The sequence below is a fragment of the Triticum dicoccoides genome, chromosome 3A (genome assembly GCF_002162155.2).
Source record: "Triticum dicoccoides isolate Atlit2015 ecotype Zavitan chromosome 3A, WEW_v2.0, whole genome shotgun sequence".
Taxonomy (NCBI): domain Eukaryota; kingdom Viridiplantae; phylum Streptophyta; class Magnoliopsida; order Poales; family Poaceae; genus Triticum; species Triticum dicoccoides.
In genome coordinates this window covers 638,960,630-638,977,175 of record NC_041384.1, presented here as the reverse complement: position 1 = coordinate 638,977,175, position 16,546 = coordinate 638,960,630, and the positions used below count along the sequence as shown (strand labels likewise).

Below are 16,546 nucleotides of genomic sequence, written 5' to 3'. Positions count from 1 at the left end.
TTAACTCGTTTGGCACCCTGTTCCTAGTTGTTCCTGCGCGATCTCCAAACTGGGGGTCAACCTATGACGGCACCGGTGGTCTTCTTTGTTGAGATGGAAGCACCGGACTACTACCACGTATAAGATTTGTCTAAAGTCAAACTACAAAATGTTTGTAATACTCCCTTCGTAAACTAATATAAAAGCGTTTAGAATACTAAAATAATGATCTAAACGCTCTTATATTAGTTTACAGAGGGAGTAGTTGTTTGATACCCTGTTGGTACTTGTTCCGATTCACTTTGATTATTTGTTCTACTGTACCTCACTAGCTGCTTTTTTTTTCTCTTCTTCTTCTTCTTTTTCTTTTTGAGCGGACCTCACCTCACTAGTACGTAGTAGCTGCTTGACGGCTGTTACACAAAGCATCAGACTTCAGACAAGAACCTGCGTTCAAGCATGGAAGGTCGTCCGCTTATTATAAGGGAGACGGATGGCCCAGGCCCAGCCCAACAGATGAAAAGGCCGGCTACGTGTCACAGTAATCCGTGAATTAGCACTAAAAAAAGTAATCCGTGAATTTCGCTCAAGGATCAGATTAGCACTGTCAGGTCCCTTCAAAAAAAGAAACTAACCAGGGAACGTTCGGTTAAACTACTACCTCCATCTCATAATATAATATTAGAACATTTTTAGCTGTTACTAAGAAAAAGAACATTTATAGCTTGAAAAATGTTCTTATATTATGGGGCAGACGGAGTGCTGATCTAAAAAAGGGTTCCACTCCTAACTTTTGCTTACCGAAATTTCAAGGGCTAAATACACACCGAGTCACTGTCAAGCACCCAAACAGAATTATAAAGTAGCGCAGTATAATTCTAAATAGCTGGCAATGAGTCCAAATGTAAGCATGCCGTGCCTAAGCGCTTTTCCGGACAAATTTTATGCATGCAAATAGTGCACTTGCGACTTCAAGTGATGGGCGATCTTGAGCCTTCACATATAATGGAAACTTATTCCTCCAACAGAATGTCCACAATACAGCTGAGCTACCAGTTCCTCCGCAAAATGGGGAGCGTCGCGTCAAAAAAGATCTAACCATTATACACTGACGGTCAGGGTACACACAAGGAACAACACACGGTGTGGGAAGAATTTCCTATAGCTATGTGCACTGCAAAGAGAGGCGTAAACTATCAACAAGCAGGGGCAAAACTTTACGCGTTGAACAGCTTACGGAACGGCCCGTCCTTCCGGTCTTTGGCCGCCTCTGTCAATGCTAGGAACCTCTTGAACCCCGTCGTGGCGGCGCCGCGCCCGAGCGCTGCGGCGCGGGCGAGTACGTCCTCCCGGTTGGCCAGAGCGCCCGTCAAGGCGGTGGACATGCTCGGTGACGCTGCGACGGCTTGGGTTGGGAGCGGGACTGGTGCCATCGGGATTGATGCTGTGGCTGTGGCAACTGGTGGCGCGGCTGTGGGGGTAATGGTAGGGTGCTTGATGCTGGGACTGTGCTTGTTGAAGTCTTCCAGTATAGCTTGTTGGTCTGCTTTCTTCAAGCCCTGTGGCAACGCGCAAAGAGCAACAGAAACAATGAAGCTGTGTTAGGCAACCATACCGATGGAAAGCTGCACCTGGCGTATAAGGAGTTCAAATTTTTAAGCAAAAACCTTAAGCTCAAGTATCCGCTGAAACTCAAGAGGCGTGCCTTCTGGAAGGAGAGCACGGTAGGTACTGGCAACAGAATCAACTGGTGACAAAATAACCTGCATTGAGTAATGTTATTAGCTTGATCCTATCTGGGTGTAATGCAAAGTGCCTTTCCACAGTACTCGTGTAGACCATCGAAACCTAAATTCATTTTTCCCAATTTACCTTGAGGAGTGCTTCAGCTTTGCTCATTTCCCGGGTTACAAACTTTGAGTAGCTAGCCGCAACTGTAGTCTGTTACACACAATACAAAAAACCAAGTGTGAGGTACGAAAAATAACGCAAAAAAAAAGTCTTTTTGCAACCAAGTATAAAGTGCAAATATGCTGCCTTGTGAAGCCAACAAAGCAAATTTATTGCACTCATTGGCTGCCAACCTTCTTTGAGTAACATTTTGAATTTGAACAATTCTAAACATATTTTACTATTTGCATGGCCAATTTCTTTCAAAGATTCAATGAAGACTTAGTACAAAATAATTACTACTCCACCTGGCTGGTTTCCTAAACCAGTCACTGTTAACTGAAAATACGTAGGCTATGCAGTATGGCGTGATGATTTTGTTCTGGCAAGACAAGGTTACCTGTTTCCCAAGAGCTGGGATGTCCAATAGAACAGTCTTAACCGCTTGAGTATCCAAAAGCATCTGAAGAAACAATGCAAAGTGATGAAATCTGTGCTAAATAGTAGTACTAAATAGCTTTTTTAAATTCATACGCACCTGCTGTGCACCAGTTTCCGATATGTGCTTGCACTTGTATATATTGAGATAAAACCGAGGACCAAGCGAGGCAGCCAGCTGCAGCACAACAATGAAAAAGGTATAATAAACAACGTTGATAGAAAAACAAGTGATAAGGACCTACAAGGTTTTATCTATAATAAAGAAAATGCTGAACTTACTTTGTCGAGGAAATACTGGAAGTAAGTAGGTGAAAGCAGGCTACCTAGCGCAGGAACGGTACTGGACAAAATAGAGCTGATACAATTCACGTACCTGGAATGGAACAATGTAAAACTTAGCTTCAAATAGAGTAGGGAAAAACTCAGTGAAACCACTTAGCAGTTATTTATAAAGTTGAATAAACTGAAGAATACAGCGTTCCAAACTTTCAATGAACTGATTTTTATGACAATAAATATGTAGTGCAAACATATTTGTGCTCGAGTGTGCTAGTTTTAGCATGAGCCATTGGTTGGACTATTTAGAAAAACCCGATGGGGCGATAACTTCGAATTTTAGGGGATTGCATGCAAATTCTGCATCCATGCTTCTGCCATGAGAGTTGGTGTATATGCATCTCTTTACAAGTAACGGCATGCCGCTTCCCATAATACAGACCCCAATTGGCAGTTCATATCAAATATCCTCTTCTTTTCAGTCAGAGAAAACCAACTACATCAGCTATGAGATATGTGACATCATTGCAATTTTATGGAACAGATACATTTTTCACAGCCCATGAAATATAGGCCATGGGGCAGTGAGTGGCTTAGCATAACTTCATATTACTTTCAAATATTAGTGGGGGGTGTGCTATAAAGGGGATTTGGCAAAATCCTACTCGGATTGATCGCCGACACTTTCAAGAGTCGACCATGGAACGCGAGTCATTGCAACCATTTCAGCGTCAAATTTGGTTTCTACGCCATGCACAAGTGTCATCAATGCTTTTGTGATCACAGCTGAGAATTCATCCTGCAAGCATTGAAGTATTAAGATATTTCCTAGAAATCTAATAGTGATATTAGAATTAGGTAGAAAGAAGAATAAAACAGAAAGATCAGTCACCTGAACGTCAGACACGTCCACCTTGTCAGAAAACTGAGAACTAATTATCTTAGCAACATTCTCAGCTAGCTCACCAGACTGCCAAATTTACAGAGAAAGTTAATTCACATGAGCATACAGAGGCATCACACACATGCAAGCACAGACATAAGGAAAGATTAGGTACATGCTGCTCCGTACTAAGCTTCCCTCTCCTCCAACCAACTTTGCACCGAGACTGACAACAGGCCAGCTATGCTGACAAACCAGCATGTATGATGCCGTTTTTTGCTCAATTGCAATCAGAATAGTATACCATCTTTTTTTAATCAAGAAACGTAAAGCTATTGAAGGGACTTTCACCCAGGAAGCACTGTGCGGCCCATCTCTGGTGCCACCCACTTCCAATGCCAGCTTTCTGATGTGAAATGCATGGTGGCTGGGTCTTATGACGAGGGACTGGAAAAGTGCCAGGTGTTATGCTATGGGCATCACAACATGGTACGCTTGGAGAACTGTGGAGAAGGGCTAGGTAACTGAAAATATGCAGGGGTTCGATTCCAAAAGTAACCAATGTTGGCAGCATGTGTTACACACTTGTTTGCAGTGGTTTTTTTTTTGAAGTGCGGTAATAATTTATGACACATAGCTAACTTTCCCCAGAAGGGGAAGAAACGTTTTGGTGAACAGCAGAACTGTAAACATTTACTGGAGAATAGAACGCTACTACTTGAATGCATAAACCTAGAATTTATTTAGTCCGAACATGTTGTTTCTGTCTCTCCAAGCAAGTTCCATAATTCTTGTCGTGGACAGTAATTTATTTCTGTTTTCTTCTACACCTACCAGCTATGGCTTAATAGAAAGAAAACTTACCGTTTGGTGACAATATTCTGCGGTATTTACAATGTAACATATCATTTTCTCGTCCCTGTCAGAGGTCTGCAGTGCCCACAGAACATAAAATGCTGTTACCAGATGAGGAAAACAAGTGATCGAAAAGCAACCGGTGCAATGATGATTGTCATACCCTGATCTGCCCGTCGGTACCAGTAGCAGCTGCAACAATGCCAGTACCACCTTTTGGCAACCTGGCATATAATTTTGCTGCATAGGCCTTAAGTATTCTTTGAAATACCTAAAAACAAATGTATTTCATCATCAATGAATCTGTTTAAATTTATCAGATGTGATAACTTATAAAATCGGCAGACAGAACCATAGTCGCTGAACTAATAAACGTGTGTTCAGTTGAACCATATGGTTGATTATTCAAGGTTATTTCATGGCGCATTCTTGTTCTGTAGGATGATACCTGTCCTATACTCTTTTTAACAATTGAACAGTGGATAAGAATCAACATTAGACATTGCAAGGAAACATATATGGTTCTCCATATGCAGCAATTTTCAGTGATGGAAATGCCAAATCACCTAATGTCGAGTCCATATTAAATTTTAGCACACCTGGATCAAGCATCATTATACATAGCAAAACAAAATGCTCAATAATCACATATGGAGAAAGTCGATGGAATTGGAAAATTAAAGAAAATCTGAGAGGTGCGCAAACAGTATGCATGAAGGCATAACATTTGGAAAGAACATGGAATTATCCATACAAAGGAAAACTGTTAACAAAATCTGGAAACACTGTATACCTGAAACAAGTTGAATAATGTTTGGTTCTTTGTCAATGCACTGCACCTCTTTAAGCTTCTTCTAATTACCAAGAACACCTGCATAAGAGAAATTGCAAAGCAGATTAACATAATGTTTTGAAATATGTTGTGGACCATCAAATGCAGATTTGCACATGAGATCTGCTACGGACGGCTTCAGGAAAAACAAACATAGTTATAGCACACCGGCAAAGTTTTGACCAATCTTGAATTGCTATTTGCTATCAGTCACATGTAGTAAATTTGCCAGAAACAAGATTTCGAAGTAGCAAGAATCATTTCCCATACCTGCATGCTGCTTGATAGAATGTTTGTTTGACTCCCTTCCTCAATTTCCCATTTTTCTTCCTGCCAGCATAGAAGGGCGAAATCAAGCTAAGCAGGCTCAAACACCAAGAGTTCAAACTTTTAAGTATGTCTATACTTGTCTAGCGTACCTGGATAAGTTTATCTAATTGTTCGACCAAAGATTTCTCCTCTAGTTCTATGTACACAGCCATGTATGGCTCAAAACAAGATGATATAATCCCATGAAAGTTGAACTGCCAGAGTATAGAGCAAAATATGATATATATGAGTATATGACACATAGCTCGTAATTCAAAGAAGTAATAAACATGCACTGGCCCATAGTTGATAAACTACTAACCCCAGCACCAGGAACTGACAAATCTTTCTGCTTCTCTTTGTCCTGCCAGTAAAGAATTGCAGAAGAGTTGGAAAGAAAATATCAACAGAGGAAGAAAACAGTTGAGACTAAGCAAGTAAGCAGCAAATACTTGTTCAGCTTCATCATTGGGCACTCCCAGTTTCTTCTCGTATTTCTTCCGTATATCTGAAACAATTTTATTGTGTTCCGTACCCTCATTTTCATCATCACTTTCCAGCTCTCTATTCCGAGCAGTCGTGGTTCCTCCACTGAATTTCTCAGCCAGTTCTTCCTCAAATTCAAGGGTTCTTTGCAACGCCTGCATTGCACGAATCGCAGAGTGTTTGGCGCAGAAGTTCCATATCGTAAATGAATGATTGCACACTCAGTTAAAACATTCGACATATGTAGTATGACACAGCTCATAATCCAAGATATAAGCTGCTACGGCATTAATGCATTATGTTGTACATAATTCCGTTACTTCATTGATATTTGTCGCATTAAAACCAACAGAAATCTAACAGTATACCAGAAGCAAGATGAAACCAATAGAAAAATCATCCAAAAGATAAAATGATTTGATATGATATAGGTATCAGTCGTCTGCACAAAATGGTAAGACAAAGGGCACATAGTAATTCCCATCTGTCACCCATACTTCCAAGAAATAACAAGCAACTTACCAATAATAAAGTTGCAACATCTGGCTTTTCTTTGAGATTATTCAGGATATCGACAAGTTGGGTCCTGGAAAAGAAGCAATTTGTTACCAGTAAACTAATTCGTCCAGCAGAAGATAATAATTGATCTGACATCTGAATGGTCAAATATAATTAGTGACATGATGCATAAAAGAGGATGTAAACTAAGTTAAGTGATGGTTGCTTTAGTTCTATGTAAAACTCCGTGCTTGGCGAAGAAAAGTAGGAAGTTCATAAAATGCAAAAGTGGAGAAGCAAAATCAAACCTTGTAATCTTGCAGAACTGGATACACAACAGATAATCAACATGCCAGGAAGGTGGAAATATTTTCCAGGTATCTTCATTTGACCGCAATCGACGCTTAATCCATGCATATCTCCTTTCAGTCTTGTCTAACTTGGCCAATTCTGTTCCCCCAAAGAAGCATCAGAATAATAATGGAGCAACATGTACACACATTTGTAATAAAGTGAACTAGACAACTGATGTATGTAACATATACAAGGTTTTGACCTGCTCCGTCAAAGATCTGCTTATACGAGATAAGCTCCTTGCTGCAAAAATTCTTTACTAGTTCTTCCCTCACGGACGGTTCCAGAGCATCAACCACCAAACAAGCATCAGATAGCTGCTGCAATAGATCCTCATCTTCTGTTTCCTTCCCAGTCCCTAAGCTGCAAAGTTATACTAATTTGTGGATCTGTTTCATAGTTTGAATTATATAGCAAACAAAATAGTTGGTTAATAAATACTCCCTCCATCTAAAAATAAGTGTCTTTGATTTAGTACAATTTTGTACTAAAGTTGTACTAAATCGAAGACACTTATTTTGAGATAGAGGGAGTACAACTTTGGCAGTGCTTCAATGTGTTCCCATTTCTCAGGCATGAAATAGTCAGGATTCCCAAACTGCCGGTCCAGCAGGGAAAGTATTTGATAAAGTAGCCTATTTAGGGAATATAAATTTTTATGGCTTTTTCAATCAAGTTATTTGCTATTCACTGGATTCGAACTATAGCCGCTGATAAAACCTCACTCATTGAGTGATAATACTTGAAAAATGACGAGGAAATGAAAAGGTGCCACTTCCCAAGTTTGGACACCTGTTTCTAGCTTACTCAGGGATTAACTGTCATTTGCATTGATCTTACTTGCAGTACCTGACTGGTTTACTACTCCAGATAGTGTTGCTACCAAGGACAAAATAAAGTTCATTTGTTGTGTACCTTGTAAAATCTGAATATACATGAGATTTGAGGATTTTCTTGATGTTCTTGAGTTTCTCTCTGAGCTCTGATATTTTTGGCACATCCCGATAGGCTTCAAAATGACTGCACAGCTGGTTCACTGCCTGAAGGAAAAAAAGGGTAATGAACTTTCCTGAATAACATATGCACACAAATAAAAGCACCAGCATGCCAATTCAAAATGGTTACAGTAAGAGGTAGCATGGAGATCAACGCTAGAAAGTTTGCAGATGTATCGCCGATTAATGTGTCCTACACGCTTACCTCGAGTTGTGCAGCTGCTTCTTTGTACTGACGCTTTGAGGCCATGACCTGAAGTTGCTCGACAGCAGAAACTGGACATGACATATGCACATTATGAATTAGCTTAGGTAGATGTATTTTTTCTGCTGAACATTTCTTTTTAAGCACAGTAGCGCGTACTCCAAATAAAGGGAAGTAAAGAAACTAACCAAGCATAGTAAGGCGGTGAAGAGCCGTTATTGTAGTTGTTATATGCCTCTTGGCGCAATCCAACTTCTTTATGTCCCGGCAGATTTCTTGAACCATTGTTTCACTTTGTTCAGCCTTCGTTTTTATTTCACGTATCTTATACATTAGTTCCTGTTAGTACAGAGCAAAGTTAAACTCCAATCATTCCATAAAGTATTCACTCCAGTACCTGATTAACATCCTACCCTTTTCCCCTAAATAGACATCCTACCCTTTCCAGAGCTAATCCAACTACAGCTTAGTAAGACTTGCCACTCAATCGATTATCGAGTAAGTTCATTGTGGGCAAAATGCAAATCATACAGAAAGGGGGAAGTATAACCTGAACAGCATTTGTGGCTGCAGCAAGTTCTTCCTTGGCCTTGGTTCCCGAGTTACTCTGTGGAGTAGCAATATCTTCCCGTTATCAGATATAGTATAACCATAAGCAACAATAAGCAAATACCAAACAATTCTGGAGCATATTCAAAGTAAATTCACTGCAATTGCATCATCATAATACCACACTACTTCCTCGTACCAAAGTACATAACACATCAGTTCTAAATGCAAAGAGCGTGGATATTGCGAACCACAACACTGCTACAAATGGATCACGAGATAACGAGCCCGAACCTGCTGCCGGACGGCGGCGAGGATGCTGGCGTCCACCCGGCGAATCTCGCTCTGAATCTTCTGCATCAGCGGCTCGACCCCCGACAGCGACGCCTCTGCCAAGCCGCAGAAGAACAAACGCAAGCTGTAAACCCTATAATCCTCGAGCAACCAATGCTAAATCTCGGGACAGCGAAGCTCGAAACGAGCGCATTGCCGCCGCCGCAGCAGCAGCATCGCGAGCGAGCAGCCTAGCCGAGGAAACGGGAATCGAATTCGAGCGGCGGGCGTACCGGTGGGGAACATCTGGTTGATGTACTCGAGGGCGCTGGACTTGTCCATGCCGGGCAGAGATCTCGCCGCCCCGAGCGCTGGCTCCCCGAGGATCTGGAGGGTTCTAGAAGGATCTGGGAGCAGGGGAGCGCGACTGGAAGGGGGCCGATCCGATGGGACCCGGGCGGTTGGGGAGCGGCTCCCTCCCGCGTGCGCGGGGGAGGAAATGGAAGGCGGGGACTCGTCGGCGGGGTCGTCCGCGTCGGCGTCGGCGTCGCCCGCTCGACCGATTTGTGCTCGGCGGCGGTGGGCGCCGAGTCGTGACGAGTCGGTTGCTGGCAGGTGGAGCCCCGGTATACCCGCTTTCCTGCTCTGAACCCGAACTTCATCACTGGTAGTCAGGCTATTTTTTTTTAACTTGTTGGTCGAGTAAAATGAAATGCACGTAGTGACTTTCTTGCTAGTGAGGGGGGCATGCAGAATTAGTGAGCTAATAATGGTACGAATATTCAAATATACTCCCTCCGTCTCAAAATTCTTGTCTTAGATTTGTCTAAATACAAATATATCAAGTCACGTTTTAGTATTAGATACATCCGTATCTAGACGAATCTAAGACAAGAATTTTGGGACGAAGGGAGTACATAAGCTTCTAAAACCTACACTTAAAGTTCAAATTTCAAGGTTGGCGAGTTCCAACGAGGTTAGGGTTTGGTGGAGGAAGAGCCGAGCACGTAGCTTCTAACGCATTCACAAAGTAAGGGGGAAAGCCGATTACCACAACATCATCAAGCCCTCGCATGAATGCGTTGTTGATCAATGCTACCGCAACTAAGATCATATAGATGGTAACAAATCCGCTCGTTGCGCTCGTCGCTTTCCCACAATAGTGACTAGGCCCTAACAGTGACTTGGTCTAATTTTTTGAATTTTGCGTGGACTGCAAAGCGGGTATTTGGTGGACTTGGCTTTGCTCATGTAATTGTTGTATGGTCGTCCAAATCTTGGTGGCATAGTCGATACAAGTTTTCGTTGTGTCGATTGTGTAGTTCTTTTGGTACTGTTCATTGCTCTTGTTCATCTGTATGCTCATATAATTGCTTTTCTTGTTGATGTGTGTAGTTGATGCAGAGGAGAAATTGTTTACTGTGTAGTTGAATATTTCATTTTTTATTGTTGCGTAGTTGATGCAGGTTTTTTTGTGCAATTTTTTTTTAGTTTCACAGATGGATCGATGTGCCATCTGATCGTAATTTAACTCATGGATCTATGATATGTCATGATTTTTGTGATATATGGTGATCGCTGTGTATGCATGCAAGTTGCTATGCCAGATTGGAACAAAGATTAACTAAAGTAAAATCAGTGAAACATGGCTAAAATAGTGTGAAACCAATACCAGTTAAACAACACACCATTTCAGTTCAGTATAAAACTCAGACGGCAATAACTGAAAAGGACAGGGAACTGGACTTGGTGTCAAATTAAAAGAGCAACAGAGGAAATTTGGTGGAACAAAGGCACCATATGTTGTGGGGAAATAAGTTGCTTCCATAGTACTCCCCCTGTTCACAAATATACGATGTTTTAGATATTTCAAAGACTGCATACGGACTGAAATGAGTGAACACACACACTAAAACATGTCTATATACATCCTATTCAGAAAAGAATTAGAACATCTTATATTTGTGAATAGAGGAAGTAGTGGGGAACCAGGAACTCATACAAACTCTCAGGTGATACTCCCTCCGTCCGGAAAAACTTGTCCCAAGCTTGTCTCTCAAATGGATGTATCTAGCACTAACTTGATGCTAGATATATCCATTTGAGGGACAAGCTTTTCCGGACGGAGGGAGTACTACTGAATACTGATACTGGTGTTAACACAACTTCAAACCGGAGATGGTGTCGCCAAAAAAAAAAAAAAAAGAGACGGCGTTGTGACAACTGATCTTACAGTGAAAGTGAGTTGTGTTTGTAGCTAAAACTTTGAGGTGTTATGTACAGGGTACAGGTACAGTCGGTTCATGTTCGTGTCGCATGCCTGTTACAAACTTACAGTCAAATCCTACTCCAGAATTTCTTCAAACTCTGCCCTTTCTGAGTGACCGGCCACAGAAAACCTACCAGCGCAACTGCGGAGCCTGGGGGCTGATCCGCTGCACACGGATGGGAGCAGCCTTAGAGTCACCAAGCATAGCTTCTGAGTTGGCCCCTTGAAAGTTGACATTCCAGATACGAGGTTTGCATGGACAGGTCCTTCCTGTTCGAAGCTCCAGCGCAATGGATGAAAGGTCATCACCGTTCATCATCTCTTGCTCTACTGTTTCTTAGCCAACGCAAGGGCTTTTGCCAAGTTCGATTTGGCAGCATCAAGCAAGTCGTCAGACTTGACAGCCTTCTCGAAACAGCTTACAGCATCCTCCCAACGGCCCTCCGCGACAAACACAAGCCCCAGGTTGTTGTTGGCTGGGGCGTATCCGGGACAAATTTCCAAAGACCTGGATAACATCTTTCTTGCAAGTTCATACAGCCTGTGCTGCCGATAAAGGATCCCAATGTTCGAGAGGATTGCGTACGACTGCTGGCTTGACGATAGCACTAGTGCCCGTTTATACACAGTTTCAGAGGACGGATCATTCGATAACTGCAACGCAATACCTGTGTAAACAGCCATCGGTGCATACACATTAGTCATGCAGTTAATTCAGAAATAATGTTTAGGGAATCACAGATAATGATTGGGAGTTCTGGTAAATCAACTATGGCGGTGAAGTTCCTTTTCCAAAGGTATGACTTAGAGAGCATTGCTAGAATAATCAGATAACTTGATAAAATTTGAAGATTGATGGAACTTTAACCAAGTATACTAACAAGAAAATGTCAGACCGTTTATTTAAGCATATGACACATGACATTGACAAACATAAAAAAATAACATTCTGCTGGCTTGCTTACTCAAGATATATACTCCCTCCGTTCGAAATTACTTGCCGCAGAAATGGATGTATCTAGACGTATTTTAGTTCTAGATACATCCATTTCCGAGACAAGTAATTCCGAACGGAGGGAGTATATGACTAAACTGAGCTTCAAACTTACCGAGATTAGACCAAGCATAGCAGCATTCTGGGGAACGAGCTATTGCAGCCTTGAGAAAATTTACAGATCGACTAAACTGAGTTGTGCACATATTGTATAAGCCAAGCTGATGCCATTGAACAGCATCATCTGGGTCCTCTTGGATTGCCTGCAAATAAGATGTCAATATAATATTATCAATTTTTGCTGCTGTTTTCCAGTACCCATATTTTGCACTTTGTCAGTTCAGGATGAAGTGAATGGTTTCGTGGTGGTGATAGTTTGCAAACGTCACCTGCTTTAGTGTATAAAGAGCTCGCTCTTCTGCCTCATTTAGAATTGTCTGTTCACCATCATAAGCAGCTGCAATTTCATGCTGTGCCCTGTGAGCCATTGCCAACCCCGCCCATGCAACTGGGAGATCAACTACTGAAGTGGCTCCTTCTTTTAGAACCGTTGCCATCTCATTTGCAGCCCAGATAAGCTGATCATCAGAACATTGCAATCTTACAGCATCTCTGATACGGTGAACTGCAATAGCATACCGGGCAGGCATATGATTCGGTTCAAATTTTGCTGCCTGCAAATAATAGAAAAAAAAAAGAATGTGATATCTACTTTGCCCATTTACCAAACCATCAGCAACTTCGTCACAATGAAATGTTGTAACACTGGGACCATCTAGTAAGTAGTACCATAACAAAAAGGAAGTACTTCATGGTATTGAGTACGCTACAGTGTTAGGCAATGGTGGAGCTGGAGGGAGATTGGCTGGTGGACAAGCATTTCTCAACTTGAATATTGTAAATTTCACTGAAGTTACTATACCACAAACTCAGTGATAACAGCCAGGATCCACAGTTTAAACCAGTTGGAAGCTCCGTGACTAGTCCAGTTTGAGGTACTGGCAGGGCAAGCGCCAAGAACTACTACCTCCGTCCCATAATATAAGACGTTTTTGCAAGCTATGTTAGCTTGCAAAAACGTCTTATATTATGAGACGGAGGGAGTAGCTAATAACTCCAATATAACAAGCGCAGGACATCATGTCACAACACACGTGGTAACCAGCTGGCAAACAGGCCACAGTTTATTTGGATGAACCACAGTAGTGTTCTTAGCAATGGACTTCATGCACCTCCCCCCCCACCTCCAAAAAAACACATACAGAAATTTGCACACGGAAAAGAGACAAGACACATCAAAGAATGAATTGTCATTAAAAAATTACTAAAATCTGGTACCTAGTGTGCTTATAAGATATACAGTATCAATAAACAAGTGTATATGACAACTCATTTCAGCAACACTAAATAACAACAGTTGTTACCTGCTCCAAACACCTCTTTGAATTTCTATGTTCACCAGCCATGTAATATGCATTTGCAAGATTGACCCATATCGATGCAGCTTTAGGATCAGACCTCACAGCTGCAAGTAAGCACTCTTTTGCAGCAACTAAGGCTTCTTTCTGATGCAGATAAGACCCTGCACTGACAGTACCACTTGCCCCTGCTATGTGACAATGTATTAGGCAGCAACTAAAAGTAATATCCACTCATCAAAATACCATGATATAGATAAGCTTGGTTCTAAATGGCGACCACACAGCTTTAAGATAAGATATGAAAAGACTAAAAAGAGAAGACTATGGCAAAGACGTTGCTCGTGTACCTGCGGCCAAAGACCCATATTTACATAGAAGGAGAGCACCGTAGTTCACCAGAGCAGCTGGGTGACTTTGATCTTTCAGAACGAGCTCTTGAAAGCATTTTGTGGACAATTCTAGATCCCCACTGAAAATTGATAAATATATTAACAGTGTGAAACAAAGGAAAATGGGAATGGTAATTTCAAGTTCACACCTTTGAATATATGCAACACCAAGATTGGCAAGCGAGTCCAGGTAATCTGGAGCAACAGTCGTGAGAGTAGAAAAAACTGAGATAGCACTCTGGACAGGGTGAACAATCAGGTAGTATTCCAAGAAATTTCCTTTTAGGCACTGACATGTGACAAATCGAAAGAATCGCACCACAATCAGCATATTGGTACCTGAAGTTGACCACCCCGAAGAAGAACTAAACCGAGAATGTTCCAAACAGCGGCCTGCCTGGGGTCCAATTCAACTGAACTCTTCAGCTTAACAAGGATTTCACTCAATTCACTAGTGTCAAGCTCTTCGTCAAAACTATCACCCATGCTTGCTTGCAAAATACACTGCATGAGAAATAGCTGCATCAAGTGGCAGTTGGGGGAATACACAGCCAGAAGAGTAGCAAGAAAAACATAAACAGAAGGTAGGCTGATGAACCTGAGCATGGTGAATCCTCACTGATGAGAGTAAATCAGGCCTCCGCACTTCTTGTTCATCTTGTAGCAATATTTCAGACGACTTATCATATGCTATTATTGCCTGGCAGATTTCAGGAGTCGATTAAGCTCTATGCATATGTTACAGAGTTTAACTTTCCGAGGTGAAGGAACATTTACCTTCTGTGGCTGACCAAGCCTTTGGTACATCAAACCCAACATAAAATGGGCATGAGCATTCTTAGGCATCTTCCGGGCAACATTTACTAGAGCCTGCAAAACGAACATTAAGTTTGTAACCATAATCATACTGGGAATTCCCCTTCAAATCACCAACTTGCACTCAAAGCGATGGGATGACAACCCCGTGGTCGATACAATATTAAATGGAGTCTAAATGCAGTTTAACCTTTTTTGTATTAGAGATATAAAAAATAACTATGATGCTCATTCTCCGGTGGCATCTCTGATACTCACAGCTTTCAGGTTGCTAACTTTCTCCTCGCGTGAAACGGAAGCCCCTGGACAATGTTGCTCGACATCTGTTCACAAAGAACCCTAAGTAATCAATTCACTACAGAAAACTTTCCTTCCACTGCTTAGCATGCCTTACCTTCGCATTCAACAGTATCAGGCTCCTTCACCACGGTCGTGTTTTTTGCCAAACTACCCTCCTCGTTGCAACTCCTGCAAGTAAAATATACAAATTATCAATGCATATGGCCTAAGCACTCAACAGAGAACCAGGAAATTACCAGGCAAGTGATAATAAAGGTCATCAAGTGCTGAAGAGATGTGTGCTAAACTGCTAATTCTAAAAGACTGCTAAGCAAGCTTCGAACTTCGTTGGATGAGCATGTGCAGTAAACCTAGCAGTCCATGTAAAGGGATCGTGCTGAACTCAACACAATTCGCCAGAGAAGTTCAATGTTATGGCAGGATCACCCTCCCACGCAAAAAAAGAAAGAGAGAGCACATCCTAGGGTTATGACCTACGAGTGACGACCGTGAGTGCGCGAGGAAGAACGCCCAATTCGAAACTATTTGCAGGGGGGATGAACCCACGAGTAGCAGCAGTCCAGCACAGTCAGATCGAATTCGAACTCTATGCTCGTACCTAGTGGAGGAGTCGACGGGGACCACCGGAGCAGCGGCGGCGGCTTCTACGGCCGCGGCGGCGATGGCGGGGTTGGGTTTGGGGGTTGGTGGGTGATCCTCGCCGTCGCTCTCCGGCGGGTCGACGTTGAGGTCGGCGAGCATCATCGCCCTCGAGGGCGGCGGAGGCTGGGCCTCCAGCATCGTCTCCGCCCGTGTCTCCGGCGAGGGGGCGAGCTCCGGCCTGCGGATGCGCTGCCGCGTACAGTAGCGACGAGATGTCCTCCCTGTGGGTCGATGGGAGTGAGGCCGGGTCTGCGGTGGTACGTCGCCGTGGACTGCGTACAGTGGGCCGAGTGAGACTGCTACGGCGTGTAGCTGTGATGGGCCGCACTGAGGCAGGCCCAGCTACTCGTTGAGGCATGAACAAGGTCGAATGCATGGCAGCAACCATTTCTCAAAGAAAAAACTATTCCCTTTTCCTTGCCTAAAAAAGACCACTGCCTTTTCCGGTTCTAAAAAAAACTGACTCAGCTCGACGTTCCACAGGCATACTGTAGTGTGTGTGCGCCTACATTATAATTGGTGTTTCTAAAAAAAAATCACCGACTCAACTCAACATGAAGCAGACACTACTCGGGTTTAACATGAACTCACTCAAACACACACATCCTAATGCACAAGGCTTACTTATTTAGTACAACGTTCACATACCCATGTCTGTGCGAAATCGATCAACAAGCGTCTGCCTAGAAACTGACGTGGCCTCAACCAACGTCTACAGGTTCTCGAACCGCCGTTGATGGACATTGCCAATGATGCTGATGTCGTTGATGGTCGCAAATGCAACGCATCCTTCGTCCATTAGTGGCAGAACTACACAAAAATCTGGGGGAGGCAAAACACGAAATAACTTGTTTGGAGTGAGCAAAACACTTTCATTTTTCTACTGTATT

At 42.6% G+C, this 16,546-nt stretch overlaps 2 protein-coding genes across 3 annotated transcripts; both read right to left on the bottom strand.

The window, feature by feature from the left end:
- Positions 1–949: 949 nt before the first annotated feature.
- LOC119269812 (vacuolar protein sorting-associated protein 53 A-like) lies at positions 950–9,447 on the bottom strand. Its single transcript, XM_037551737.1, has 24 exons — positions 9,119–9,447; positions 8,847–8,941; positions 8,554–8,610; positions 8,192–8,342; positions 8,004–8,074; positions 7,719–7,843; positions 7,006–7,166; positions 6,758–6,899; positions 6,474–6,537; positions 5,918–6,106; positions 5,788–5,829; positions 5,576–5,680; positions 5,427–5,486; positions 5,118–5,195; positions 4,488–4,595; positions 4,334–4,399; positions 3,479–3,556; positions 3,252–3,385; positions 2,590–2,683; positions 2,408–2,485; positions 2,270–2,332; positions 1,852–1,920; positions 1,647–1,742; positions 950–1,538 (listed from the first exon to the last, which is right to left on the bottom strand). The coding sequence occupies exons 1-24, from the start codon at positions 9,165–9,167 to the stop codon at positions 1,197–1,199; spliced, it is 2,517 nt and encodes an 838-aa protein (XP_037407634.1). The 5' UTR covers positions 9,168–9,447; the 3' UTR covers positions 950–1,196.
- Positions 9,448–11,042: 1,595 nt separating this feature from the next.
- On the bottom strand, positions 11,043–15,888 carry LOC119269811 (UDP-N-acetylglucosamine--peptide N-acetylglucosaminyltransferase 110 kDa subunit-like). 2 transcript variants are annotated; one of them, XM_037551735.1, is made up of 12 exons: positions 15,613–15,888; positions 15,109–15,182; positions 14,973–15,037; positions 14,676–14,768; positions 14,497–14,598; positions 14,238–14,402; positions 14,048–14,136; positions 13,857–13,978; positions 13,513–13,697; positions 12,478–12,762; positions 12,204–12,351; positions 11,043–11,762 (listed from the first exon to the last, which is right to left on the bottom strand). In XM_037551735.1, exons 1-12 carry the CDS (start codon positions 15,792–15,794, stop codon positions 11,422–11,424), a joined length of 1,851 nt encoding a protein of 616 aa, XP_037407632.1. In that variant the 5' UTR covers positions 15,795–15,888; the 3' UTR covers positions 11,043–11,421. The 2 variants fall into 2 exon arrangements, with proteins under 2 accessions (XP_037407632.1, XP_037407633.1); XM_037551736.1 differs by having other exon boundaries at positions 13,513–13,694.
- Between the last annotated feature and the right edge of the window lie 658 nt (positions 15,889–16,546).